Genomic DNA, 24,005 nt, shown 5'->3' on the forward strand with positions numbered 1-24,005 from the left:
AAGTGCCATGGGAAACAATTGACCCATTCACTCTGTATTTAGAATATTTATTTCTGGCAATCACATTTGAGTGTAAAAGTAACACATTAAAGTTTCTCTAAAGAATAATGACTAGTTTGGTGAGAGGGTCTGAAAGCCATGCTCTATAAAAAAAATCAGAGGATTTTAATCCAGATAAAAAAGACTTGGTATAGGTCAATACTAGGTCAATTACTTAAGTAACATATATTCTATGTGATTCAGGGAGACAAAGCAGATAAATAGGAGGGAGATAAAGAAAGAGATATTTGGCTGAACAGTACAGAGAAGGTTCTCAGTAGTCAGGCTCTCCTTTATTAGAACAGGTCCCCCCAGAGGTGGCACTGACTGGACACAGAACATGTGTGAGCAGAGTGTGGGTGGTCACCTATCAGAGATACTATGGTTGGGAAATAACAAAGATTCCTTATAGCATTAAGATGAACACCCTACCCCCCTCTTTTTGAGTTATTATTGAGTGACCTTCTAAATCAGCCGTGGGCAAACTACGGCCCGCGGGCCGGATCCGGCCCATTTGAAATGAATAAAACTAAAAAAAAAAAAAGACCGTACCCTTTCATGTAATGATGTTTACTTAGAATTTATATTAGTTCACACAAACACTCCATCCATGCTTTTGTTCCAGCCCTCCGGTCCAGTTTAAGAACCCATTGTGGCCCTCGAGTCAAAAAGTTTGCCCACCCCTGTTCTAAATCAACAGCTTAGAAAAATTACATCCCTGTTGGAGAGAAAGTGTGGCTTTCATTGCTCAATTATAACTATGGAGCTCTAAATCCAAGTCAATATTAGGTTATCAATACTGGTCTATGTATCAGTCCTCATTTTTGTTTTGCACTAACGATGTTTTCTATGTTAGAGGTACTTGGACTCTCAGATCCTCTTCCATCATCATAATTTGCTCTTCAGTTTGCTTTTAAGTACTTCTCTGCATTCTATAGATATTGAGTGCAGGTCTCAAAATAGAGATTATATGAAGAAACTTTCACTTCTGGCCATATTAGGAATGGGTCTCCCTAATCCCAGGTGAGACCACAGGATGCTAAGAAGTACTGAGGCAGAATACTAGAGCCAGACTATCTGGGTTAGAGTTCCGGCTCTATCATGTGAAATTGAGTAAAACACTAAACTTTCACATGCCTCCATTTCTCTATTTTTAATTGGGGCTAATAATCATAACCACTTCATGGGATGGTTGTGAGGAATAAATGAATTAACATTTGCCAAATGCTTGGAATCATGCCTGGCATGAAGTTAAGTGTGGTATGAGTGTTTGTTAACTCAAACAAATGCTTACGTAGTCCCATGTTAACGTGAGTTGTCATAGTCGGTAAACTTCCTCCTGCTCTGCCCATCTCCAAAAATGTTGGCTTTTCTTGGTTTCTAATCTACTTGTGAGCTATATTTTCTCTTTAGGCAATCTCATTCACTCAGTGGTTTTTTGTTTTTTTAAAGAGGAAAGTCTATTTAAGAATTTTTAATAGAGATATATAAAGGGCAGAAGTAGCATTTGAAGTTCCATGTTTAAATTACAGCTTTGTCCCTTTCTGGTGGTATGGTGATGGGAAAGACTGTCAGTCAGTCACCCAGAGCCTCAGTTTCTAGATCTAGAACAAGGTGTTAATGATGCCTTCTTGACAAGATTGTCCTCAGAGTTAAAAATAAATACAGAAAATGCCAACGGTGTTCAAAGTAGTGACTATTATTTGGGAATCATCCTTTTGATATACATGATACTTATTAGACCTATGCTAAAGTTAAGTGAAAGGTTAACATCTTCAGTGTTTTTTGAATGTAAGAAAATTTAGGATATTGATAATAAACATAGTAGGAATCTTAAACTTTGGTAATGGAGTAAAATTAAATCAACCTGGATAATCTTCAAAATTTTTAAAAAATTTTAAAATTTTCCAATTACCGTTGCATTCAATATTACAATAGTTTTAGGTGTACAACATAGTGATTAGATATTTATGCAACTTATGAAGTGATCACCCCAATAAGTGGTCAGTGGTTTTAAATGCTATTTGTATGTGGGCAGGAGGCCAATGTACATATCCTGTTAGACCTCTCTTGCCACCATCTTGCCTCCTCTTGAATGTTTCACAGGCACGTCAAAGTAAACATGGTGAAGACAGAATATTGGACTTTCTCCACTCCAACCCCATACTTGTCACAGTTCACCAATCCAGATAATGGCACCACAATCACCGAGTTATTCAAACACAAATTTCAAGAAAAAGTAGCTGCCCTAACACAAAATGCATAATTAAAAATTGGAAAGTATAAATATGCTGTGATACTGATACTATAAAATGACATATATAATGAATAATAATTATATTACTTACATATTTTCATATTGATGGGATAAAAGTGTAAGTTTTTCTGATCAACCTGGGTAGCATTTTTCCCAGGAAGAATAAATGCAAGAAAGGCATGATCTACAGTGAGTGGCCAGATTATTATGACCACCTGGTGTTTGTAGGCAAATTAGCCATACACTGCATCGTATGGGATATGGAAGCCGAGGGCCTGTTCGAAAACCTTTGCTGTCTGCAGTTACCAAGATAAAACGTCTCCAATTCGCACAGGAACACAAGGATTAGACAGTCGAGCATTGGAAAAAAGTCATGTGGTCCGATGTATCACGTTTCCAGTTGCATCATGCAGATGGCAGAGTGAGAATTTGGCAGAAGCAGCATGAAAGCATGCACCCCACATGCATGAGTACAACCCTTCAAGCTGGTGGGGGCAATGTTATGGTTTGGGGCATGTTTTCCTGGCATGATTTGAGCCCTTTAATTCATGTGGAACAACGTCTGAATAGCACAACATACCAAAGTATAGTTGCTGATCAAATTCATCCTATCACGTTGATGGCGTATCCTAATGGAGATGGCTTCTTCCAACAAAACAATGTGCCATGCCATGGTGCTTGTATTGTGCAGGAGTGGTTTCAAGAACATGAGGGAGACTTTACCTTGCTTAGGTGGCCCCCACAATCACCAGAACTCAATCCAATTGAACATTTGATGAAGTTAAAAGAGCCATCAGGCAGCTGGTTCCACAACCATCAAATCTCACAGAACTGGACAGTGCTATTCATCAGGCATGGTGTCAGATTCCTCGCATCACCTTTCAACATCTCATGGAGTCAATGCCAAGAAGAATTGCCGCAGTATTGAAGGCAAAAGGTGGCCAAACGAAGTATTGATGGGGTGGTCATAATAATCTGGCATATATATATATATATATATATATATATATATATATATATATATATATGAAATATGCTAATTAACCAGGATGCCATAACAGGTCGACCAGACAGGAGGAGGTTGCCTGCACAGCGTCGGGGGCGGGTCGGCAGGGGCCTCTGCGTGCCTGCGCCGGGGGAGGGCCTGATCAGCAGTGGCTGTGGTTGCTTCAAGGGCTGGAGAGGGAGGCAGGGCCGGACCAGCGACTCCAGGCGACTTGAGGGTGGGCGGTGCTGCGTGATTTCGAATTGCACGCTGGGCTCCTAGTTTAAATATAGAACACTCTAAAATGAGGCGTAATTCTGGGCAACTGCTACCGTATTAGAAAGATCATTCTGGAGAGAAAAAAAGTCAAATCTCCAGGAGTGCCGGCCAGCATAGCTCAGTGGTTGAGCATCCACCTATGAACCAGGAGGTCATGGTTTGATTCTCAGGTTGGGGCACAAGTCCGGGTTGTGGGCTCGATCTCCAGTAGGGGGCATGTAGGAGGCAGCCAACCAAAGATTCTCTCTCATCATTGATATTTCTATCTCTCTCTCCCTCTCCCTTCCTCTAAAATCAATTAAATTTTTTTAAAAAAGGAGAACCATTGACAATTGGAGCCCCAGCTGAAAAGGAGCCAATGGTTTGGCACTTGGCAGGAAAAGATGACCTAGTTCTATTACTTGAGGGGAGAGGACAGGTTGAAGGGCAATTTGGAGTTGGAATGCAAAAATCATCACAGCTGTCATGGGGGCCAATCATAAGGAGGCATGGAATGGGTTGGGGGTGGGGGAAAGGAGGTCCCCCTTCCAGCCCTTATCAATACACTGGGACCCTGAAATCCAGTCTGGAATGGGAGGGGGGAGTTGGCTCCTTCCTTTTGCCAAATCTGCAAAGTTAAAAGCATCCCATGCTGGATACTTGCTGCACAAAGCTTTTGCTATGTAGTCTGTCTTTTTGTGAATGTTATAGAAGCTAACATTCTGGAACAAAGACCGCAGGCACCTCCCTGTCATCCTCTTGTAGATGTAAGACATAGGATCCCTGGTTGGGGGTTATAGTCTTGCTGCCTTTGATTATCTTCCACCTGACAAGGAATGTATCACCCGAGTGTGAAGCATCCTGCTGGCAATTTTGCAAACACCCCATTATCACACAACAACTCAATGAGCAGTATTTACCCTGACAAGGTACCTCCCAACAGCTCACCAAGCTACTTTTCAAAGAAGTTGTCTCTGTGGCCTGTGAAGGTAACTGAGGCATGTCTTTCAAATGGGAAGCTGTGCCAGGAGGAGGGGAGAACGGGTTTTAAGCTAGCTAGGAAGCCAGGAGATAATGAGGCCAATGCCATGGATGTTAACTCGGTTAGCATCACTCAGAGAAACCCGGTGTTTCTCTGCCAGAAGGCAGCCGTGAACTCTGCTGTTGTGTTTCCCACCCCTTGGATGGCTTTTCTGTGATTGTAAAGTTACTAAACCTAAGGCTGTATACAGTGGCATACCTCAAGTATTTGACTCAGGACTAGATCATTTGTTTCAATGTCCCCTCTCTCATAAAACGATTATTTTCAATAATAACCCCACACAACATTCGATAACAACTACTTTTCTTTAGTTTGAAGACAAACAACAACTTTAAAATTTCAAGGATAAAAGCATTCTTTTTCAGGTTCAATCAAATATTGCATGGATGAGTTGATAACTGCCGTTAGGAAACAAAAATATTATGCCTTGCAGTTCACTTTCTGCTTCAGTGTTTTAAATTTTAAGTACAAATGAAAACTCCAAATAGTCCCCCAGAATGACATAATTGAAGTAATTCACTTTTTGGGTCTTTGTGTGTACAATCGCAGTGCTGGCGTCATTTATTTTGTATCAACTGTTTAAATTCAGGAAGGAATACATGCTACTATGGGGATGGTGACAGGGTCTGCCCTACAGTGAACTCCACCAATTCTGGACCCTTAGCATTGTCCTCTGGGAACAAATGCATGTAGATGAGTCCCTGTGTGCTAGAAGCTAATAGAATAACTGAGAATCCCTCTAATTAACTTCTTTGTAGACACAGTGCTTATTAAAGGATAGGTAACAAAAATGCACTCATTTAAAGATTACACATTTATTATTAAAACACAACAGCAACCACAGGCATTGTTTAGAGCTCAGACCAATACAATGTTTTTTTTCACAGAGAGGTTATTTTATCACTGGCATTCTTCGAATTTCTAGCACATGGGAGGGTTAATAAAAAGCAGATCAAACATTTGGTGGGTTTCAGTATTGTTATTAAATTCTCTACAGCTGATGTGTTCCCTTCTGCCTGTACCCAGAGTGGGCCCCTGCCAATGAGCCTCCCTTGGTACACCTCTGACTGGCTAGGTCTAGAAGTTTCCCAAGAGGTGGACTGGCTAGAGATACTTGTGGTGATTGGACCAGGGATTAGCGTGTGGTACTAGGAGAGCCATGTACCTCTGGAAAGGTTTGGTGTAAAAGCCCACCCAACAGGAGTGCTCCCCATTGGATGGCTACAACCTGACAACAAACAGACCTTCTTTGGAGTGGAGCCTATGGGAGGCTTCATGTGTACCTGTGCTCAAGCTGCATCTTTGTGTACAATGTGCTATTGTTAACACACCATTAAAAGGTCTCCAGGGCGTCCTTGGATTAGAGGGAGGTACCAGGACCTCAGAGTAGTGGTATAACGAAGCAAGTCTCTTCCTGGCAACCTTAAGTAGCCCAATGCAACATTATGCTAACAAAAATAGCAATACCTTTGTGTACTCTCAAGAGTCCATAAGGCACATCTAGGTCTAGTACATAACTTCATTTTTACAAAAACGTTTCTGATATAGGTTTTACTATCCTTATTTTACAAATGAGTCAACGAAGGTTCTGAAAAGGTAGGTGATTTGCCAACAACATACAGTCGGTGAATGATGGGGTGGGACACAAAAGCATGATATTCTGAGTCCAGTGCACTCTCTACCACACACCTCTAGAGTTTGGTAATAGTAGGCACTGCCATAGATGAGATGATAAATAGGAGTGCCTACTGCTTACAAGAAGTTTACAATCTGTTATTTAGCAGATCAGATTCCATTACATTTAATCTGCCAGGTATGTCCTTTTCCATCTTGTTCACCTAACATATACTTACATATTTTTTAAGACCTATTTTCCTTGACCGGTGTTGCTAAGTGGTTAGAGCATTAGCCTGTGCACTGAAGGGTCACTGATTTGATTCCCAGTCAAGGGCATGTACCTGGACTGCAGGTTTGGTCCTTGGTCTTAGTTGGGAGGCAGCCAATCAATGTTTCTCTCACATAGATGTCTCTCTCTCTCTCTCTCTCTCTCTCTCTCTCTCTCTCTCTCTCTCTCTCTCCTTCCCTCCCTCCTTTATACTCTCTCTAAAAATCAATGAAAAACATACCCTTGGGTGAGGATTAACAACAACAACAATAACAACAACAACAACAACAACAAAAGACACCTATCTCAAGAGAAGTTTTCATCTGTGAAGGCTTCTCTGATCCCAAAGGCAGAGTTCGTTGTTTTCTCCTGTCTCCCCACTCCCATCTCACATCCCTGACCAGGTAAATGGTAATTTCTGATTGGCCCATCTGTCTCTAAACTTGTCAAGGCTCTCTTTAAGATCAGGAGCATTAGTTTATTCCCATTTGTATCCCCAATGTCTAGCAGGGTGTTTGTCATCTATCAGGCTCTGAGTAAATTTTAATCTCCACACATCCCAATTTCTGGGAAACATTATACCTAAGATACTTATAATTGAGGGTTATGAGTCAGTGTAACATCACCCTCCTATACTGAGGTGAATGTCTCCATTATATTCTACTTGCTTTCTCTTAGAGAAGAGAGATCAGAAATCTGGAGAGACACACTTACATCACCGACTCCATTTCCAAACACTGATATTGAGAATATAACACAATTATCCTGTGAATAAAATCAATATTCTATTTCTTAATGCTGCTAAATATATCTCCCAAACCAATCATGTATCGCATTAGCAAACTCTCAGAGAATATTGGAGCCAGAATGGGTCTTTGAAAAATGTCACTCAACATCCTGATTTTATAAGTGGGGAAATCAAGACACTTAGATACTAAGTGACTTGCCTAAGATTTCATGGAATAGTCAAGCCAGCATGCACTTGCTGATATTCCTTGCTGGTTCCATGACCCAAAGGAGGAAGAAGATTGGTAATGACAAAAGCAAAGTTCAGGGATGGAGACTGGGGTGTGGACCCACTGACTCCCTGCTCAAGGGAATTCAGCAGAAAACAAGAACTTACACAATAAGAACTGACTGGCTCCCACAGCAGAGGGTATTCCCTTGACCAAAAAATATACCACAGGACTCTGTCAAATGCAAGTTTTCTCTCTTAGAGAAATTAAAATTAAATGCTATAACAAAACAAGGCTTGTATATATTTTTGTAGCAGAGAAATTGATGTCATAAAGTGGGGTATTAAGATGTGCTTGATATTAGAACATCTGGCCTCTAGAATTATAGATATACTAGAGGCCCGGTGCATGAAAATTCATGCACTGGAGGGAGGCCCCTCAGCCCGGCCTGCCCCATCTCACAGTCCAGGAACCCTCAGGGGCAGAAGGCAACACGGTGATCAGGAGAAGGCAACACCCCCATCACACTTCTGCTGCTGCCACTTCCGGCAGCACAAGCCTCGACTGGCCCTGGTTACCCGAGCCTCCGGCAGCCCTGCACAGCTGGGCAGCTGCCATCCGAGGCTTGCCTGCACCTTGGGCCAGCCCTGCATGGGCCCGGCCTGGCCGCACACCTGGGGGTGGGCCCAGCCTTGCTGTACGCCTGCCACCCCAGCAGGGCTGAGAGGACTGGGCACTGTCATCTTGTGGCTGTGGGCGCCACCATCTTTGAGGCCATGGCAGTCAATTAGCATATTCTCTCCTATGGGCTGTGAGCACCGCCATCTTTGCTATGGCATGATGGTCAACTAGCATATTCCCTATATATATATATATCTTTATATGTAAGACAAATGTGTGTTGTTTTGAGCCCCTATTTGTGTTCATTTGTACAGCAACCACAGGAAACCAATGGAATGATTTTACATAGCTCTCAACTGGGGTGTATAGAAGGATGCTGGAGGATAGGTACGCTTGGCTATGGGACCTTCTTCCCTTTAGAGGAAGAGTGAGTGGGGTTTGGGGTGGCCACATAGTGAATATCTGAGGGGAGAGAACCTATGTCCTGTGCTTCACTTGATACCACGGTCAACAGAATCTGTGGGTCAAAGATGGAGCTGGAGGTCGGGAACAGGGCGGGAAGCAAACCCTGAGACTGAGCCAGAGGCCAAAAGGCAAGGTCACTAAACACAAGGACGTGGGCCTTAGTGGGGAGACACATGAGAAGCTAGGTTCTAGGGCAGCCGTGGGCAAACTACGGCCCGCGGGCCGGATCCGGCCCATTTGAAATGAATAAAACTAAAAAAAAAAAAAGACTGTACCCTTTTATGTAATGATGTTTACTTTGAATTTATATTAGTTCACACAAACACTCCATCCATGCTTTTGTTCTGGCCCTCCGGTCCAGTTTAAGAACCCATTGTGGCCCTCGAGTCAAAAAGTTTGCCCACCCCTGTTCTAGGGCCAGAGGGTAAAAGAGCCGGGGAGAGGAGGGCAGGGGGAAAAGTTGGAAGAGCAATTTGGGGTGACATCTGGATGGGCCCCTGAGTGCTGCTGTCCACAGGAGTCTCTATATACCTTGTCCTGCCCACTTGACTGAATGGTTTCTGCATCTCAACAATGGACTACAGCATCACTCTTTAACACAGCGGTTCTCAACCTGTGGGTCGCGACCCCTTTGGGGGTCGAACGACCCTTTCACAGGGGTCACCTAAGACCATCAGAAAACACATATATAATTACATATTGTTTCCAGTAGCAAAATTACAGTTGTGAAGTAGCAACGAAAATAATTTTATGGTTGGGGGTCACCACAACATGAGGAACTGTATAAAGGGTCGCGGCATTAGGAAGGTTGAGAACCACTGCTCTAACACATTGAAAGAAGCCTGGGAGTCATGTATTAAATCCCCCCTTCTCCCTCACCCTCTACATCCGTTGTAAATCTGAGAAAAGTGGCCGAGAAATCTGAGGTGGGGTGGGGGAAGCCGCTCTGGTTTTGTCTTGAGGATATTCTTTATCTAAAGGCAACACAAGCAACATCCCACCCAAAGAACATTATTACCTACTTTTCAATTTGAAGACATTAGGCTAGAACCATGGTCGGTAAACTGCGGCTTGCGAGCCACATGTGGCTCTTTGGCCCCTTGAGCGTAGCTCTTCCTAAGCCTTAGGAGTACCCTAATTAAGTTAATAACAATGTACCTACTTATATAGTTTAAAAAATTTGGCTCTCGAAAGAAATTTCAATTGTTGTACAGTTGATATTTTGCTCTGTTGACTAATGAGTTTGCCGACCACTGGGCTAGAACAATGTCTACTTATATTGGAAGGTCACAATGGTGTACACACCTCCATCTGAGAGGGGGTGGGATCTAGGAAACGCTGGGATTTCAACCCTGTGAGTAGGTCACATTTTGCAGATGTAAATGAGGTCCCCAAAGGTGATGTTGAGTTGATCAAAAGAGAGATTACTCTGGGTAGGCCTAACTTTAAAAAGAGAGACAAGGCCTTCCCAGAAAGGAAGGGAAAGATTTGAGGAAGGACACTTTGCTGTTGGCCTTGAAGAAACCATCAGCCATGTTGTGAACTACCCATGGAGAATGGACAGCTTGTAGGGCCTACGGCCACTGTCCTATAACCCCCAAAGAATTGAATCCTGTTAAGGACCAGCAAAAGCTCGGCCCCAGTTGAGAATACAGCTGCACTGACACCTTTGGCAGCACTGTGAGTCCCTGAGCAGAGGACCAGTGAAGCCAGTAGGAATGGTTGAACTTCCTGACCCAGGAAACGGTGGGGCAATCAATGTGTGTCGATTTCAGCTATTAAATCGGTGGCCACTTGTTATATAGCAATAGAAAAGTAATATTTAGTTTTCTAACTAGTAGGCACCATTTACTATGTGGAGGAATGAGAGTCATGCATGACCCCAGGCCAGCCATCCTAGACAGCAAGCATCCCCTACTGGGAAAACTGCTGGGAGAAAAGCGAGCTCTTGTTTGTCTTACCAGTGTCTAATATAAGCCTTTCTTAAGCAAAGAAAATTGGCCATTTTGAACAACACAGGTAATTAGGCATTACTGCTAAACCACAGGTGGCTTCCAACAGGTGTAATTATCCTCATCTTCTAACAATCTTAAGCTTTTAAAGCTGCCCAACAAGGAAGGGTTGGAAATTGCATGTTCAACGAGCTGATTAGCCTGGGCCAACCATTCCTACTCGATTTTAAAGAACACACCAGAGGATGGCGCCATTGAGTCAAAGCACCCTTCTGCCATCCTGGTCAGAAATGAAGCTATGAATTCCTCTATTCATCATTCAGACAGTTAGAAACTCAGTGTCATGATCCCACGGTGTTTGTCATATCTCCGAGGAAGAGTAAATTTCTTATAACTGTTTTATTGTCCTCCCATTATTCCTAGGATCTCTATGCGGACACTTGAACTGTGGCCATCTCTTTTTGAAATCCTAGCTCCTAGCATAATGCCTCCACTAAAGGGAATGCCCAATCTCCCTACTGTTTTGGATAAGCGAAATGTGAATAGATAGTATTTGGCACACATTTTTCTGAAATGTGTTAAATGTGTGTATATATTTATGCTAAATTATAAATGTGTTATGTACATGTGTGAGAAAGAGATATATACTTTAAATGCTATTAAACAAATCCCACAATTAACCCATTTTTGTTTCTGTTTTTTGTTTTGTTTTGTTTTGTTTCACAGTCTTGGTATAGGTGCTTACCATCTGTTGCCTGGATGATTAAAAAAAAAATGGGAAAAAAAACAAGAAAAGAAAAAAACCCAAAAACCTCATGATGCCCCACACTGGGTGGGGATCGAGCCCAAAACCTGAGCGTGTGCCCTGACCAGAATCGAACCATCACTTCCTGGTTCATAGTCAACACTCAACCACTGCACCATGCTGGTTGGGTCAATACCTCTATTTTTAAAGGGATTGTATCTTAGCTCTTGTAATTGGAACACTGAGAGTTTCATGGTCTGGCCTCTAAGGACTTTGCTGGCCTTCTCACACATCCGGTTCCACTGTGTACCCTGCCCTTTAGATACTCAGAAGTACCCACCATCCCTCAAGTGCATTTTCAATCCTCTTTGCCAGTGCTGTTTACTCTGACATTCCCTACCCTCTCCTCCTTCTCCACTTGGAATAATCCTAAACACTGTCAGGACCCAGTTCCAACTTCCTTCCTCCCACGGTGTCCTGAGAAACCTGAACCTGGAAGAATGCATTGGGTTGCAAGTGACAGAAAGCCTGATTCAAAGTGGCTCCAACAATAAGAGGTTTGTTTTCTCACTTAAGAAAATCAATGCTGAGGCAAAGCCGTGGTTAACTCAATGCTCAACGGGCCATAAAAGACACGGGTTCTTTCCAACTTTCTGTTCTGCCATCATTGGTGTGGCTTTGTCCCCAAGTTTGATCAGCAGGCTTTCCCTCACAAGCCATGGATAGCAATGATTATCATATGTTCATGTCACAAGTGAGAAAAGGGACACGAAGAGAAGCTTGGTAACTTGCTTAGCTCTGCACTGCGAATGTAGTGAACTCTACAGAAGAACAGAAGATGACATCACATCGATCATGTGGATGAGCCAGGTGACCTGGGGCACTGCTCTTTCCACTTGCCACCAATTACAAAGACCCCTACTGACACTTGAGGTCATCTGTTCTCAGTACCTGAGCGAGAACCCCACGTTAGCTCCTCTTGAAAGCTTTCTTTTTTACCCTCTCATATATAAGCAGTTAAAATACTTTGAAATATCTCACCTGCCTTCCCTTCCATCCTTCTCTTGAACATTCTTGCTCTTCCCCTTGCTTCTCTCCCCACTAAAGTCTTCATTAATGCCCCAGAGGGATGGGGACCAGGACTAGAATAAGAGGAGTGGGAAAAGGCAGGGACCCTCCACCTTGCTTCTAAAGTCACAGTACTTTTCTGTCTCCAACCCGTCACCAGTTCCCTCCCCTGACACTGACAGCATCTTCTTTGCCTGTTATTTTTAGCTGGTGCTTGGCCCAATCTGCTAAGTGCTGACCATGGATGCTCCTGGAGTGACATCAATGACAGCATGCATCCCAGCAGGCCACATGGCCATGGCCATCCTCTCCAGACTCTCTGCTTCACTAATGTTAAGAAACGACTCTCTCTCACTTCACCAAATTCTAGCAGACACAGCTTCAACCCTCAGTCCTCCATCACCCTCTCCTTGACAGAGCCACCTGCAGGTGGAAGGACATTGGGATGGAGACTCAGATGGAAAAAGGCGGTCTTCGTTAAATTGCCACTCGCTCCGTACACTTTCTCCTGATGGAGTATTCATCTAACGCGTAAGTCAGAGTATGCTGCCTTTTGCAATACAGTCCATGCCATGTAGCAAATGCAAAACTCGGGAAATACGGGAATAATACCGTATTTCATTCAAATTCTTTTCTTATAAATGAGAGTAAATGTTTTACCTGGAACAAAGCTTCCCTGGACCACCTCCTTGTACGCCCACCAGCCTTCATGGATTTTTGGTGAATTCTGTTGAGCTAAAGGAAAAACAAGAGAGAGTAAGATAATAGCAGAGAAGTACTGTGTCCTGGCTGTCAAAGCAAGAAGTGTGAATATACATAAAATAATACTTTTCTCCCCAAAAGTCCTACTAACAAATTCAACAGCAACTCTCTCCCTCCTTCTGTTCAATTAGATCATTATCCTGTAAATATGTTGTCATGGAGTATTATATAAAGCACTCAAGATATTTCTCTTTAATAGAAATAGAGTATAATTATATATTTAAGCCTATTTGAATTCCCCTGTCATTCATCTCTACCTCCGACTCACCCCTTTTCTTCTTCTGTTCCCTTCACACACACACACACACACACACACACACATGCATGCACACGCACACACCCTCTGCTGGAATTGAGAGGAGGCTGATTCCATCCACAAGCCAGGCAAAAATCCTGTATATGCACAGAACTCTTAGGAATAGAGAGGTAGTGAGTTTGATGAAAGAGCTAAAATAGAAGTAGGAAGGGTGCAATCAGCCAGCTCTCCTCAGTTCCAAGAAGAATGAAGATAAGTGCCGGGGTCCAAGCCCAGCAGTTCCAGGGGTCCCCAAAGGTGTGGACGGAGTCGGCGAAGAAGGAATGACACGGAGACAGTGTTCAGTTGATCAGCAGCCTAGCCAGGATCTCCAGCCAGGATCTCCATAGAGGTTCTGCTTCGGATCTCCAGCCAGGTTCTGTAGCCATGTTCCCTCGCTAGGTTCTCCAGCCAGGCTCCGTCCAGGCTCTCCAGCCAGGTTCAGTCACCAGGTTCTAGTCAGGTTCTCTTGCCAATTTCTGTAGTCAGGTTCAGTCCAGGATCTTTTGCCATGTTCTCTCCAGCGAAGTTCTTCTGTCTCTAGAGAACGTTCTGTGTAGGTTCTGTGTTCTGAATTCTGTTCTAAGCTCTGTCTCTCTTGGTCCTGTCTTCCAAGCCCTGTGTTCTGAGTTCTGTGTCTGAAGTTCTGTCTTCTTCTGTCTCTAGATTCTGAGTTCTGTGTCTGTCTGTCTTTATACCAGTTGATTAAATCCTATCAATCTCTATTACAAAGGTTAGGGCATTTCTTATCTCCATTCCAGGGAGAAAAGATTATGTAGCTTAAGCATGATTGTTCATAGTTAAAGTGATTAATTACCCGCCTGGCACTTAGTTGAGGGGTTTTATTCCCTCCCTAACTTCAGGGGGAAATCCCTACCTGGGGATTCAACCTTGGTTAAAACACAGCGCCAAGAAGGTGAGCAAACATATTAAGAACCGTATGCCATATATGCCAGGTCCCTTGAAACAGCAAGGATGGACCGGCTCCCGGCAAATTCCCCCTTTTTTATTTTTTAAAAGCAGGCATTAAACTCTGCTTGAATGTCCTTTCTTTAAATCTTATTCTTTTTTTCAGTCTCCTTGTTCAGACTCCTCATTCAGGGTCAGAGAAAACATACAAAACAATGGGTCTGAAAGCAATGCTTTGTATAGTGAGAGGATCTGCTGAGCTCCTTTAACTTCCATATGAGCTGCAATTGCTTAGCCCCAAGTATCTTCCCTTGAACAGAGGAGATACTTTTTTCTGCCTATGACAATAAGACCCCGGAGGCTTGCAGCTCTGTCATGAAGGTGGGTTTATGACATAGGACAAGTAAAAGAGAAGCCCACTTCTCCTGGAGCTGACTGTGGGGATAGGAGATTTTAGAAACAAATAGAAGAGGAACAAATATCCTATTTAAGGCTCTGGAAAAGACAGCACATTTCAAGGTGCATCAAAGTAGAGTGAATTTGCCAGTACTTTGACTTCCCACATGGCATGGATGGAGGCCAGATGTTCCCATAGCCCTTGAGGAAGATCCTGCAGGCAGCTGAGTTGAAAGCCAGTGCATCTGTTCTGGGGCAGAAGACAAAGGGAGAAGTGACTTCAAGCAAAGGCTGGAGGGATTCTGCCCAGCCAGGGAGCCAAGAAAAGGAGTCCACAGAGACTCCAGGTATTAGCAGCACCAGGGAAAGACGAGGAGATGTGAAGGCAGCCAAGGAGACCATTCAGTATGACCAAGCCTAGATACCAGATCAAGAGTAATAAGCTTGCAAAGCTCACCAAGTAGGTGGATAAAGGACATTTCTCTACAGTTCAGAATGATTTTGATTCTGCCACTGACCTTGCCACTGCATATAATTCACCCTCCTATTCCTTCCCGACTCACTGGGAGGTCCTCATAGGAGCTAGAGGGGAATCTCAAGGGCTAAGAAATCTGTGAGATCAGGTGTCCCCTAATGCATTCAAACACAGTGGCCCTGTTTTGAAGCAAGCACCTTGTAATACACACCTGGATGATAATTAAATTCATAGACAGTACATCCTACTGGGGGGGTGGGGAGAGAGAACTGATATTTCAGCATAGCTCTGCTAGTCATGGAGCATGTCCCAGGCCTGGAAAAGATACACATGTCTGAAAGCTCAAAAGCACTGAACTGTGGACATCACCTAACGGCTTTGCATCAGAGATTAGTCAGGATGGATTTCCTTATCAAAAAGGAACTTCTGAATTTCATCACAAATCACCAAATTTTACCCCATCGGGATCTTTGCCTGTCATTTGAACAACTGAAACCATAAACAGCCTTCTCTTTCATTCTCAGAGCCAGCTGTTGGAGAAGCTACATTCTCTTGCATATATTTAATCATTCCAAGAAAATATCTACAAAGCACTCAAAAATTGTTGTTTTACATTAATTTTTTTAACCAAATAGTTTTATCTAAGATTTTTAACTGATTTTTTTAAAGAGAGAGGAAGGGAGAGGGAGAGAGAGTGAAACTTTGGTCAGCTGACACCTGCCCCCCCTGCCCCCACCCCCGCAAGGAATTGAGCATGCAAACCAGGCATGTGCCCTACCTGGGAATCAAATCTTCAACCCTTTGGTGCACTGAATGATGCTCAACCAATTGAGACACATCAGCTAGGGCTATCAAGTAGTTTCACAAAAATTGTTGTTTATAGTATTTACACATATTCATTTTGAAAAATAAACACAGTGCTTTAGTTGTAAAATATAAAGGAGAACTAAAGGAACTATAATCGATGATATGTGTTTCAATATGTAAATGCTTTAGCATGAGGCACTAGAAGAGAAATGGCAAACTATCGTCAGCTGGCCAAAGATGTCCCACTAATTGTTTTTGATCTGCTCAGGTGCTGAGAATGGCTTTATATTTTTAAATAGTTGAGAAAAAAAATCAAAGAATAATAATTCTTGTGACATGTAAAAATCATACTAAACGCAAATTTTAGTGTCCATAAATCAAATTTTATCGACACACAGACATGCCCATTTATTTATATAATGTCCGTGGCTGCTTTCCCACTACAACGAAGTTGAATGGTTGCAACAGAGACCATTTGGCCACATGTCTAAAATATTTCCTACATGGCTCTTTACTGAAAAGTTTGACTGCTAACTTACACACGTAATTTCAAATATATATATATATACACACACACACATATATATATATATATTTAACATAATGCTTTAACTATGATATAAAGGATAAATGCAGAGATAAATTACAATAAAATATGTATTTCAATTTGTAAATACTTGGGTATGATGGGAGATAAAATGAAGCAGTTGGATGTTTGGTTGAAACAGGTGAGAATAATGAGGTTGTATTGTACTGGAGATTCCAGGACCCACAAACAGCACTCTCTCAGTGGTGTGATTTTCCAAAATAGTGAACCAACTCTTGGCAAAGTTTGGAACAAGATGAAATACCACCCTCCCTTGATTTACATGGTTTTTGCATTGCCGAAGAACTGGTATATCAAAGCTGTGTAAGAGATGCTTTATGTTCAGATGCAAAATGAAGTGCAACTGTAGGCTCAGATAGAGAGTATAGTTTTCACTCACTTGAATGTTGGCGGGGACATGGGACAATTTATCATTTCTTGGAAATGTCAACTGTGCTGCAGAGTATAGTCCCTGTGACCCCTGGGTTGGAGCTACTTGGATCCTCTTTCATTGAAACAATTTCAAGTTGCCTCACCCATTTCCAAATATTCCTCTGGGAACAGTGGCACCCCTCTTGACAATCACTGACCTACAGCAGCTATATATAGCATTATTTCTACATGCTAAATGAGATAGAGTTAAACACTAATCAGAAGCTAATGTGTTAACTAAATGGATAAAAGACACATCTTTCCCTATGTATCTGAATTGCAGTGCCGCGTGCACCCCACTACATATTCAAAAATTTTTTTTCTACTTTTTCCTGCCATTTGACTGTATCCTAAAGAAGCTGTCCTTTCCACCAAAGGTTAAAGCAATGAGGAAAAACAAAAGGCAAGGGGAGGGTAAAGGGCGGATAAATGATGACTGAAGGAGGCTTGACTCTGGTGGTGAACACGCAATACAATATACAGGTGATGGATTACAGAGTTGTACCCCTGAAACCTATGTAATTTTATTAACCAATGTCACCCCAATAAATTCAATAAAATGGAATAAATAAATACTTTGAATAAATAGGAAAAAAGAGAAAAAGCAAAGATGCTTGCTCTTAAGATGGCATAAAAGGGAAAGCTAATTCTAATGCAACTAAGATGACTAAATTTTCAGATTTTAAGATACATTCATATTCTCTCTCCCGTGTGCGTGTGCGCGCATGCACGTGCGTTTGCTTACGCACACAGACAGACTGACAGGCACACACACACCCCTATAAGGAAGCGTCCACTTAAGAGACATCATTTAAAAGGAAGAAAATGAAGTCATTGGATCATTAAGAGGATGGCAAGTAACAAAAGTATCACCAAAAACCTCTGTCCCATCCAGAAAGTTGCAGAACACTTTGCTCCGTTCATCTCCAATCATCGCCTCTTCAGCTACCCTTGAGAAGTGGGCTGATGTAAGGCATAAGCAGGCGGCTGGACAGTCAGACCATCTGAATCAAGTGTGTTAGGATGATAGGACTGCAGTTTTCCTTAGCCTCCTTCAACATGCATGGTGAGGGGCCCAACTTCATCTCCCCAAATCAGTCAACCCGAGCAGGGCCCAGTGTCTATCAGTACAGCATATGCTCACTGCAGCCTTGAGTTGAAGAAAATAAAGGCATTTTATGTAATATGTTTTCCAAGGCCCAGTCTAGCTTTATACCCTTCAATCAGTTGAAAGGCAAAACAGCACACAGAAAAGGTGCCTCCTTTCAGGTTCTGCGATGTGCTGGGAGCAGCTTATTTGAGACAGAGCACCAAAGAAGTGCGGGATTTCCACTTTAATTCATGGCCAGGCCCTCACGAGTCATCTTGTTTACATCTAACTTGCAGCGAGTGGGGAGCTGCTTGAGAATTCCTCCAAGCAAACAGGTGAACAGGAAATAGCCTTAGCTTCCTCGGGGCTCTCTGCTTCTCTTTGCTTAATGGATTGGGATTTCTTCACTTCACATGCAGCCAGCCCTTGGGGAACCTCTAGGTGTCTAATCAAAGACATTTTGCTGCCAATAAAAGTTGTCATCACTGCCAGATGAGGCGATGCACGTGGCAAGGGCCCCTCTCCTGATAGTAAAGAAAACCCATTTCCATTTAATCCTCCTTCTCATTGGAGCAATTTGAGAACTTGTGAGCTTTGAAAGGAAACTCAGAATATCAGGATTTTGAAAGAGATACAGAATTTGTTGCTCCAGTCTCTTCCTGTGCAGATGAGGAAACTGAAGCACAGAGAAGGAAGCCACTTAAAAAAGTATGGGGTATTAGGAGTCAGCAAACTTCTACTGTAAATGGCCAGATAGTTAATGTTGTAGGCTTTGAAGCCTATACTGTCCCTGTCCTGCCTACTCTGCAAATACAGAACAAAAGTAGCCATATGCAATATATAAATGGATGAGTGTTGCTGTATGCCAATAAAACTTTATTCATAAACAGACAGAGGACTGGATTTGGCCTGTGAGCCACAGTTTTCTGACTCCTGTCTTAGAGCAAGAGGGGATTTTGTCATCTAATTCTGCTTCTTACTCAAATATTTAGACGTGAGCTACTTTAGAGAAAATAAAAAAGAATATAACTACATGAGTTTCCAATGACATGTAAATGGCATCTGATCAGTAAACACTGTAGAAGGTATGTGCAATATGAAATCTTTTCCAGACTTCCTGAAATTAGTCACTAGAGTCTACATAGGTCTCCTCACCCCCCATTTCCATTGGGCTAAGCCACCAAAGTTAGAGGGGTTTCATGCAAACATTGCCCACAATCCCATGCTGGGCTTTTCAAACTAACCATTAGGGACCTGACCTATTGCTGGAAGCCCTTTTATTCCTTCCACAAGTCCATAAAGCACATTTCTGGATTACTCCTGGGAATCTCACCTGTTTACATGGATAAAATAATTATATTTTCACCTGCCAATTCTTTCACATTGTTTTGAGATAAACATTTACAACTCTCCTCTATTTATATATATTTTTCTATCCCTATCATGAGCTGCAAGATAGAGTTAACTAACTTAATTAACTTAGGTACGAAGAAAACACAACTGTGAAACATCTGCATGTGGACATTACAGTGATCTCTTGACCTGGGAAAGAACAAAACTGAACTGAGCGCACCCTGGTGTGGGAGGGAAGAAAATGGTGCATGAGGGAACAGAAGAGCCCTTGTAAAGGGACCAATAGGGGGAGGGACATTGCTTAATAAAAGTCCACCTTTAGTCCAAACGCACCAAACTGTAAGCATACACATTGCAAAATGAGCTTCCAAGCCTGGCTCCGTACAATCATACCTGTGCCAGGTGGTTTACCAGAAGGAACGATGGAGCCAAATATATGGGGGGAGAGGCAGTTAGAGCACATGTGGTTACTTGGGTCTAACATGACAGTAGGAGCCATGAGCAGTTGCTTCCCTATGAAACTGCATTTCTCACTGAAGAGGTAACTCAGGAAGGAGCACTGAGATGTTGCAAGTTGAGAAAGTCCTGCTTGCATGGGATACGGGATGCAAAGTATATTATCCCCCATCCCACCAAGGATTTCACTGTTTTCCCTTTAATGGCCAATTCTGCGCCCTCCATGGGAAGCAGGAACATTGAGAAGAGCACGGATCACCGTAGGGAACGTGAATGACCCCCCGATTGCACTATGTGGCACCATTGGACCTGCCAGGGATAACGCTCTTCTCCAAGTCCTTGACTTTGACACCACCGGGTAGGTCTCTCCCTCCTGAACCCCTGATCTTATGTTACCCTACATTTTAGCATTGAGATAGTGCCCCACACTTACCTGTTTCCAAGTCATTCTTTCACACAAAACTGTAACTTTTTGAGGTCAGAGAATGTGTCGTTTTTGGAAATCCCATTATTTATGCAAAGCTTGGTACCTAAGAGGTACCCAATCAAAGTTGGATGAGTGCATGAAAAATGCGGTAGTGGAGTCATCCATGATATAAAACTGCAGTCCTCTGAATAGCCCTTGGGACATTTTAGTCTACATCCAAATACGTTGGTGTGATGCCTGTGTTTGTAGTCAGTGGGAATGTGGACAAAAGTGTTGACAAGTTGGGTGATAGGCCCACACTGGTTTGACAGCTGGAAGAGTACCAGGAGCTGACACCCTGCCCAGGGAAACCAAAGTGATCAAAAATTCCTTTATTTCGCTTAATGTGTTTCATTTAAAAAGATGGGGGTGGGTGTTGGGGGGGAGAAATGCCATACTTGGTAGTATTTATATCTCTGCCCTTCTGAACTTTTTCTGAAGTTTTGAGACAAGGATGAAACTCATTTCTACCCAGTCCACCACTCTGTATGATCCCAATTTACCACTAACACTAGACAGAACATATAGATCATCAAGAATTGCACTGGCTAACTGAGAGACAAAGTGTTCCAAGCACTGAGGATGGATACAAGCTAGACTCACCATACACATTGGGCCAGACCCAGGCAAGTTGACATCAAAATTATATTTGTGTTGAAAGATAAAGAAAAAAATAGGTGGTACTGGATCCGCCTTTATTACTTTCACCTAAAAGGCTTTGAATGAGAGCATGGTTAAGAGTCTCAAGTTAACTGGAGCTGAAAATCAACAGGAGGAAAAGTCCCTAACATGGCTCATTTTTGCCCTGTATTCTAGAATCTCTGCCGCTTGGATTTACCACTCCTTGAATCTCATTTCCCATAATCTTTACAAAATTTCAATTCTCCCTGTTGTCACCAAGTATACCATGTCTATTACTCTCTCCACAAATTTGCTCAGCCCTTTTCCCCCTGGAATTCCCTCTTTATCTCTTTTTTCATGACTACTCTTATTCATTCTCAAAGCCTTACCGATTCCCACTCTTTTCAAGAAACTTCTGATCACTCCAGCCCCACTGTAATCCCTCCTTCTGTGAATTTCAGAATGTTAGTGTGTATTCCTCATTTACCACTTTCATAAATTCAACAAACATTGATTGAGCACCTATGATTGTCAGGCATTATTCTGTACATTGAGAATACAAAGTTCCCGTTTCTTCCAAGAACTTAGATTCTACTGGAGACAGAAAAAGTAAATGGATTAAACTATAAGGAGAATATTAGATAGAGAAAAATTTTCTGCAGCATAATTTAACAGATGAAGTTATAGAGCGACTGGAAGGACACATTAGATGGTGTGACAGTGATGACCTTTGAGATTATGACACTTGATCTGAGATTTAAATGACAAAAAAGATCTGGCCTCATAAAGGTCAACAGTGATAGTATTTCAGAGGAGCTCAAAAATGTTAAGGTGGCAGAAAGGAGTTTGGCTTTTTCAAGAATAAAAGTGGCCACAGGGGATGCATGGGGAGAGGGGTTCCAGATGAGTCTTGATGCTGTGGGTAGTGGTCCAGGAGAGAGATGGTGGTGGCTTTAACTGGGATAATAATGGTGAAAATAGAAGTGGCTGGACCCTACATATTTTTTAGAGGAAGAGTAAGTAGGCACAGTGATGGATCAGATGAGGGAAGTTAAAGACCATGGGTGAAGTATTACTCCCACCTTTTTTGGCCTGAGTGACTATGTTGACAGTCACTGAGATGACAAGGGAGACAGGGGAAGAGTAACTTTGGAGCATGAAGGTCTGTTTCCAATGGCTCATGAACTTTACGGGCGGTTGTCAAGTAGGCAGTTGGATCTAAAATGAGTTCTGAGAAAAGGTCAAGATGAGATACGTGTTTATGACTCTTGGCATATAAATGCTATTTAAAACCATGAGCTTACAAGAGGTTATCAAGAATCATGGGAAAATGTGTAGAGAGTCCAAAAGAGATATGGCATAGAGCGCATGGATGTGAACTTTATTCAGATTTTCTGTTTTTAACCTAATGTCCTATTTCTGCTCCAAGATCTCATCCAGAATCCCACATCACAGTTTGATGTTGTATCTCTTTAGTCTTCTCATGGTTGCAACAATTTCTTCATATACTTTTCATCTGTATTTGCCCATAGCCCTGTCTCCCTAACTATTTCAAGGAAGATGTAGTGTCTTGTCTACTATAAGGCGATACATGTAATAGGTGCATTAGGCACAGTGTTTAATACATGCTTAGTAAAGCTGGGAAGGGGAGAGAGCATAAGCTCCATTTAGAAATGTTATTTACAAGTTTTGTAAGAACACTCACCTTCAGACTCCTCTCTACTTTTCCCCTGAAATAAGTTTAGTGATAGCCCTTAGATATTAAGAACCATGCAACTTACATAATAACAACAGAATACAAAAGAAAGGGATAAAAAGATTATCTCTAATTTATGTAATTGTAAGAGTGTAGCTATAATTTTGTTTTCTGCTTCTTTTATCAAACATTACTTCCTGAGTTGTTTCCTCCATTCTTATTTTTAACATGTGCATAATAGCCCTTTTAGTAAACATGCCACAATTTTCCAATTATGCCCTTCCTATTGGCTGTCTGGTTGTTTGAATACAGAAATTAAGTTTTTCAAGCCTAGAATTTCTTTTGTTCCACCTCCTTTAGACTCTTCTTGTAGAGCAGCATAACAAAATCAGTGTGCAAGGACAAGGCATAACTGTATTTAAGTTACTTTGTAAAAAATTTAGATCAAGTCTGGCCAGTGTGGCTCAGTGGTTGAGCATCAACCTATGGACCGGGAGGTCACAGTTCCATTCCCTGTCAGGGAACATGCCCGGGTTGCAGGCTCGATCCCCCGTGGGGGCGGGGGGTGGGGGACGGGACATGCAGGAGGCAGCTGATCAATGATTCTCTTTCATCATTGATATTTCTTTCTCCTCCCCCTTCCTCTCTGAAATCAATAAAACAATTTTTTTAAAAAGATCAATTTGCATTGCCATTTTAATGTGATTATTTTTTAAAAGGAAAATATTGGGGTAACCTTAAGATAAATAAATAATGACAGAATAATGCTAATTCATTAAAAATTCATTTTGACTTCTGAGAAATAGGCAACTAAACAAGAAGCATTGTAACTAACAATAAATGATTCTCTTTTGTCACAAATTCATGAGATGAACATTTCATCAAAGGACACATTTTGTATTTCATGTTTTTATTATTATTTATCATCTTGGAATCAGGTATAGACATATTGTACATGAATATTATAAATCGATTTGGTGGTAAAGTCTACTCATGTTTTAAGACAGAAGAATGAAACGTCAGACCCCCAAAATTCAAGTCCATGCCCAGGTTCACTCAGACTCTCATAGATCATAGTGATAAGGAGAATATGTGTGTGTGTGTGTGTGTGTGTGTGTATGTGTATGTGTTGTATGCAGAATACTAAAAGGGTCTTGATATAATAAGTCAATTTTACATTATAGCTGATAAACTATTTCTAATTCCTAAAATCAATGAGTTAGTCAATTGTGGGATTAATCTCATTTTACACAAAACCTTCAATCACAAGTAGTAGCTATGAATGAGATAAAATCTCCTATCTTTTGTAAGCTTGAATTCAGCAAGGCTAAGTCAAATGATTAAAAAAGGAAACAAACAGAATTGTCAGTATCTTTTGAGAGGCAGTG

At 42.0% G+C, this 24,005-nt stretch overlaps 1 protein-coding gene across 2 annotated transcripts in view; it reads right to left on the reverse strand.

Moving 5' to 3' along the window:
- CA10 (carbonic anhydrase 10) overlaps positions 1–24,005 on the reverse strand; it is a 406,232-nt gene that overhangs the window by 322,896 nt on the left and 59,331 nt on the right. For both annotated transcript variants that reach the window (XM_059669535.1, XM_059669536.1), the window contains exon 2: positions 12,934–13,008. In XM_059669535.1, coding sequence (XP_059525518.1) covers positions 12,934–13,008 — 75 coding nt within the window. The remainder of the gene's footprint in view (positions 1–12,933; positions 13,009–24,005) is intronic.

Source organism: Myotis daubentonii, chromosome 16 (assembly GCF_963259705.1).
Source record: "Myotis daubentonii chromosome 16, mMyoDau2.1, whole genome shotgun sequence".
Taxonomy (NCBI): Eukaryota; Metazoa; Chordata; class Mammalia; order Chiroptera; family Vespertilionidae; genus Myotis; species Myotis daubentonii.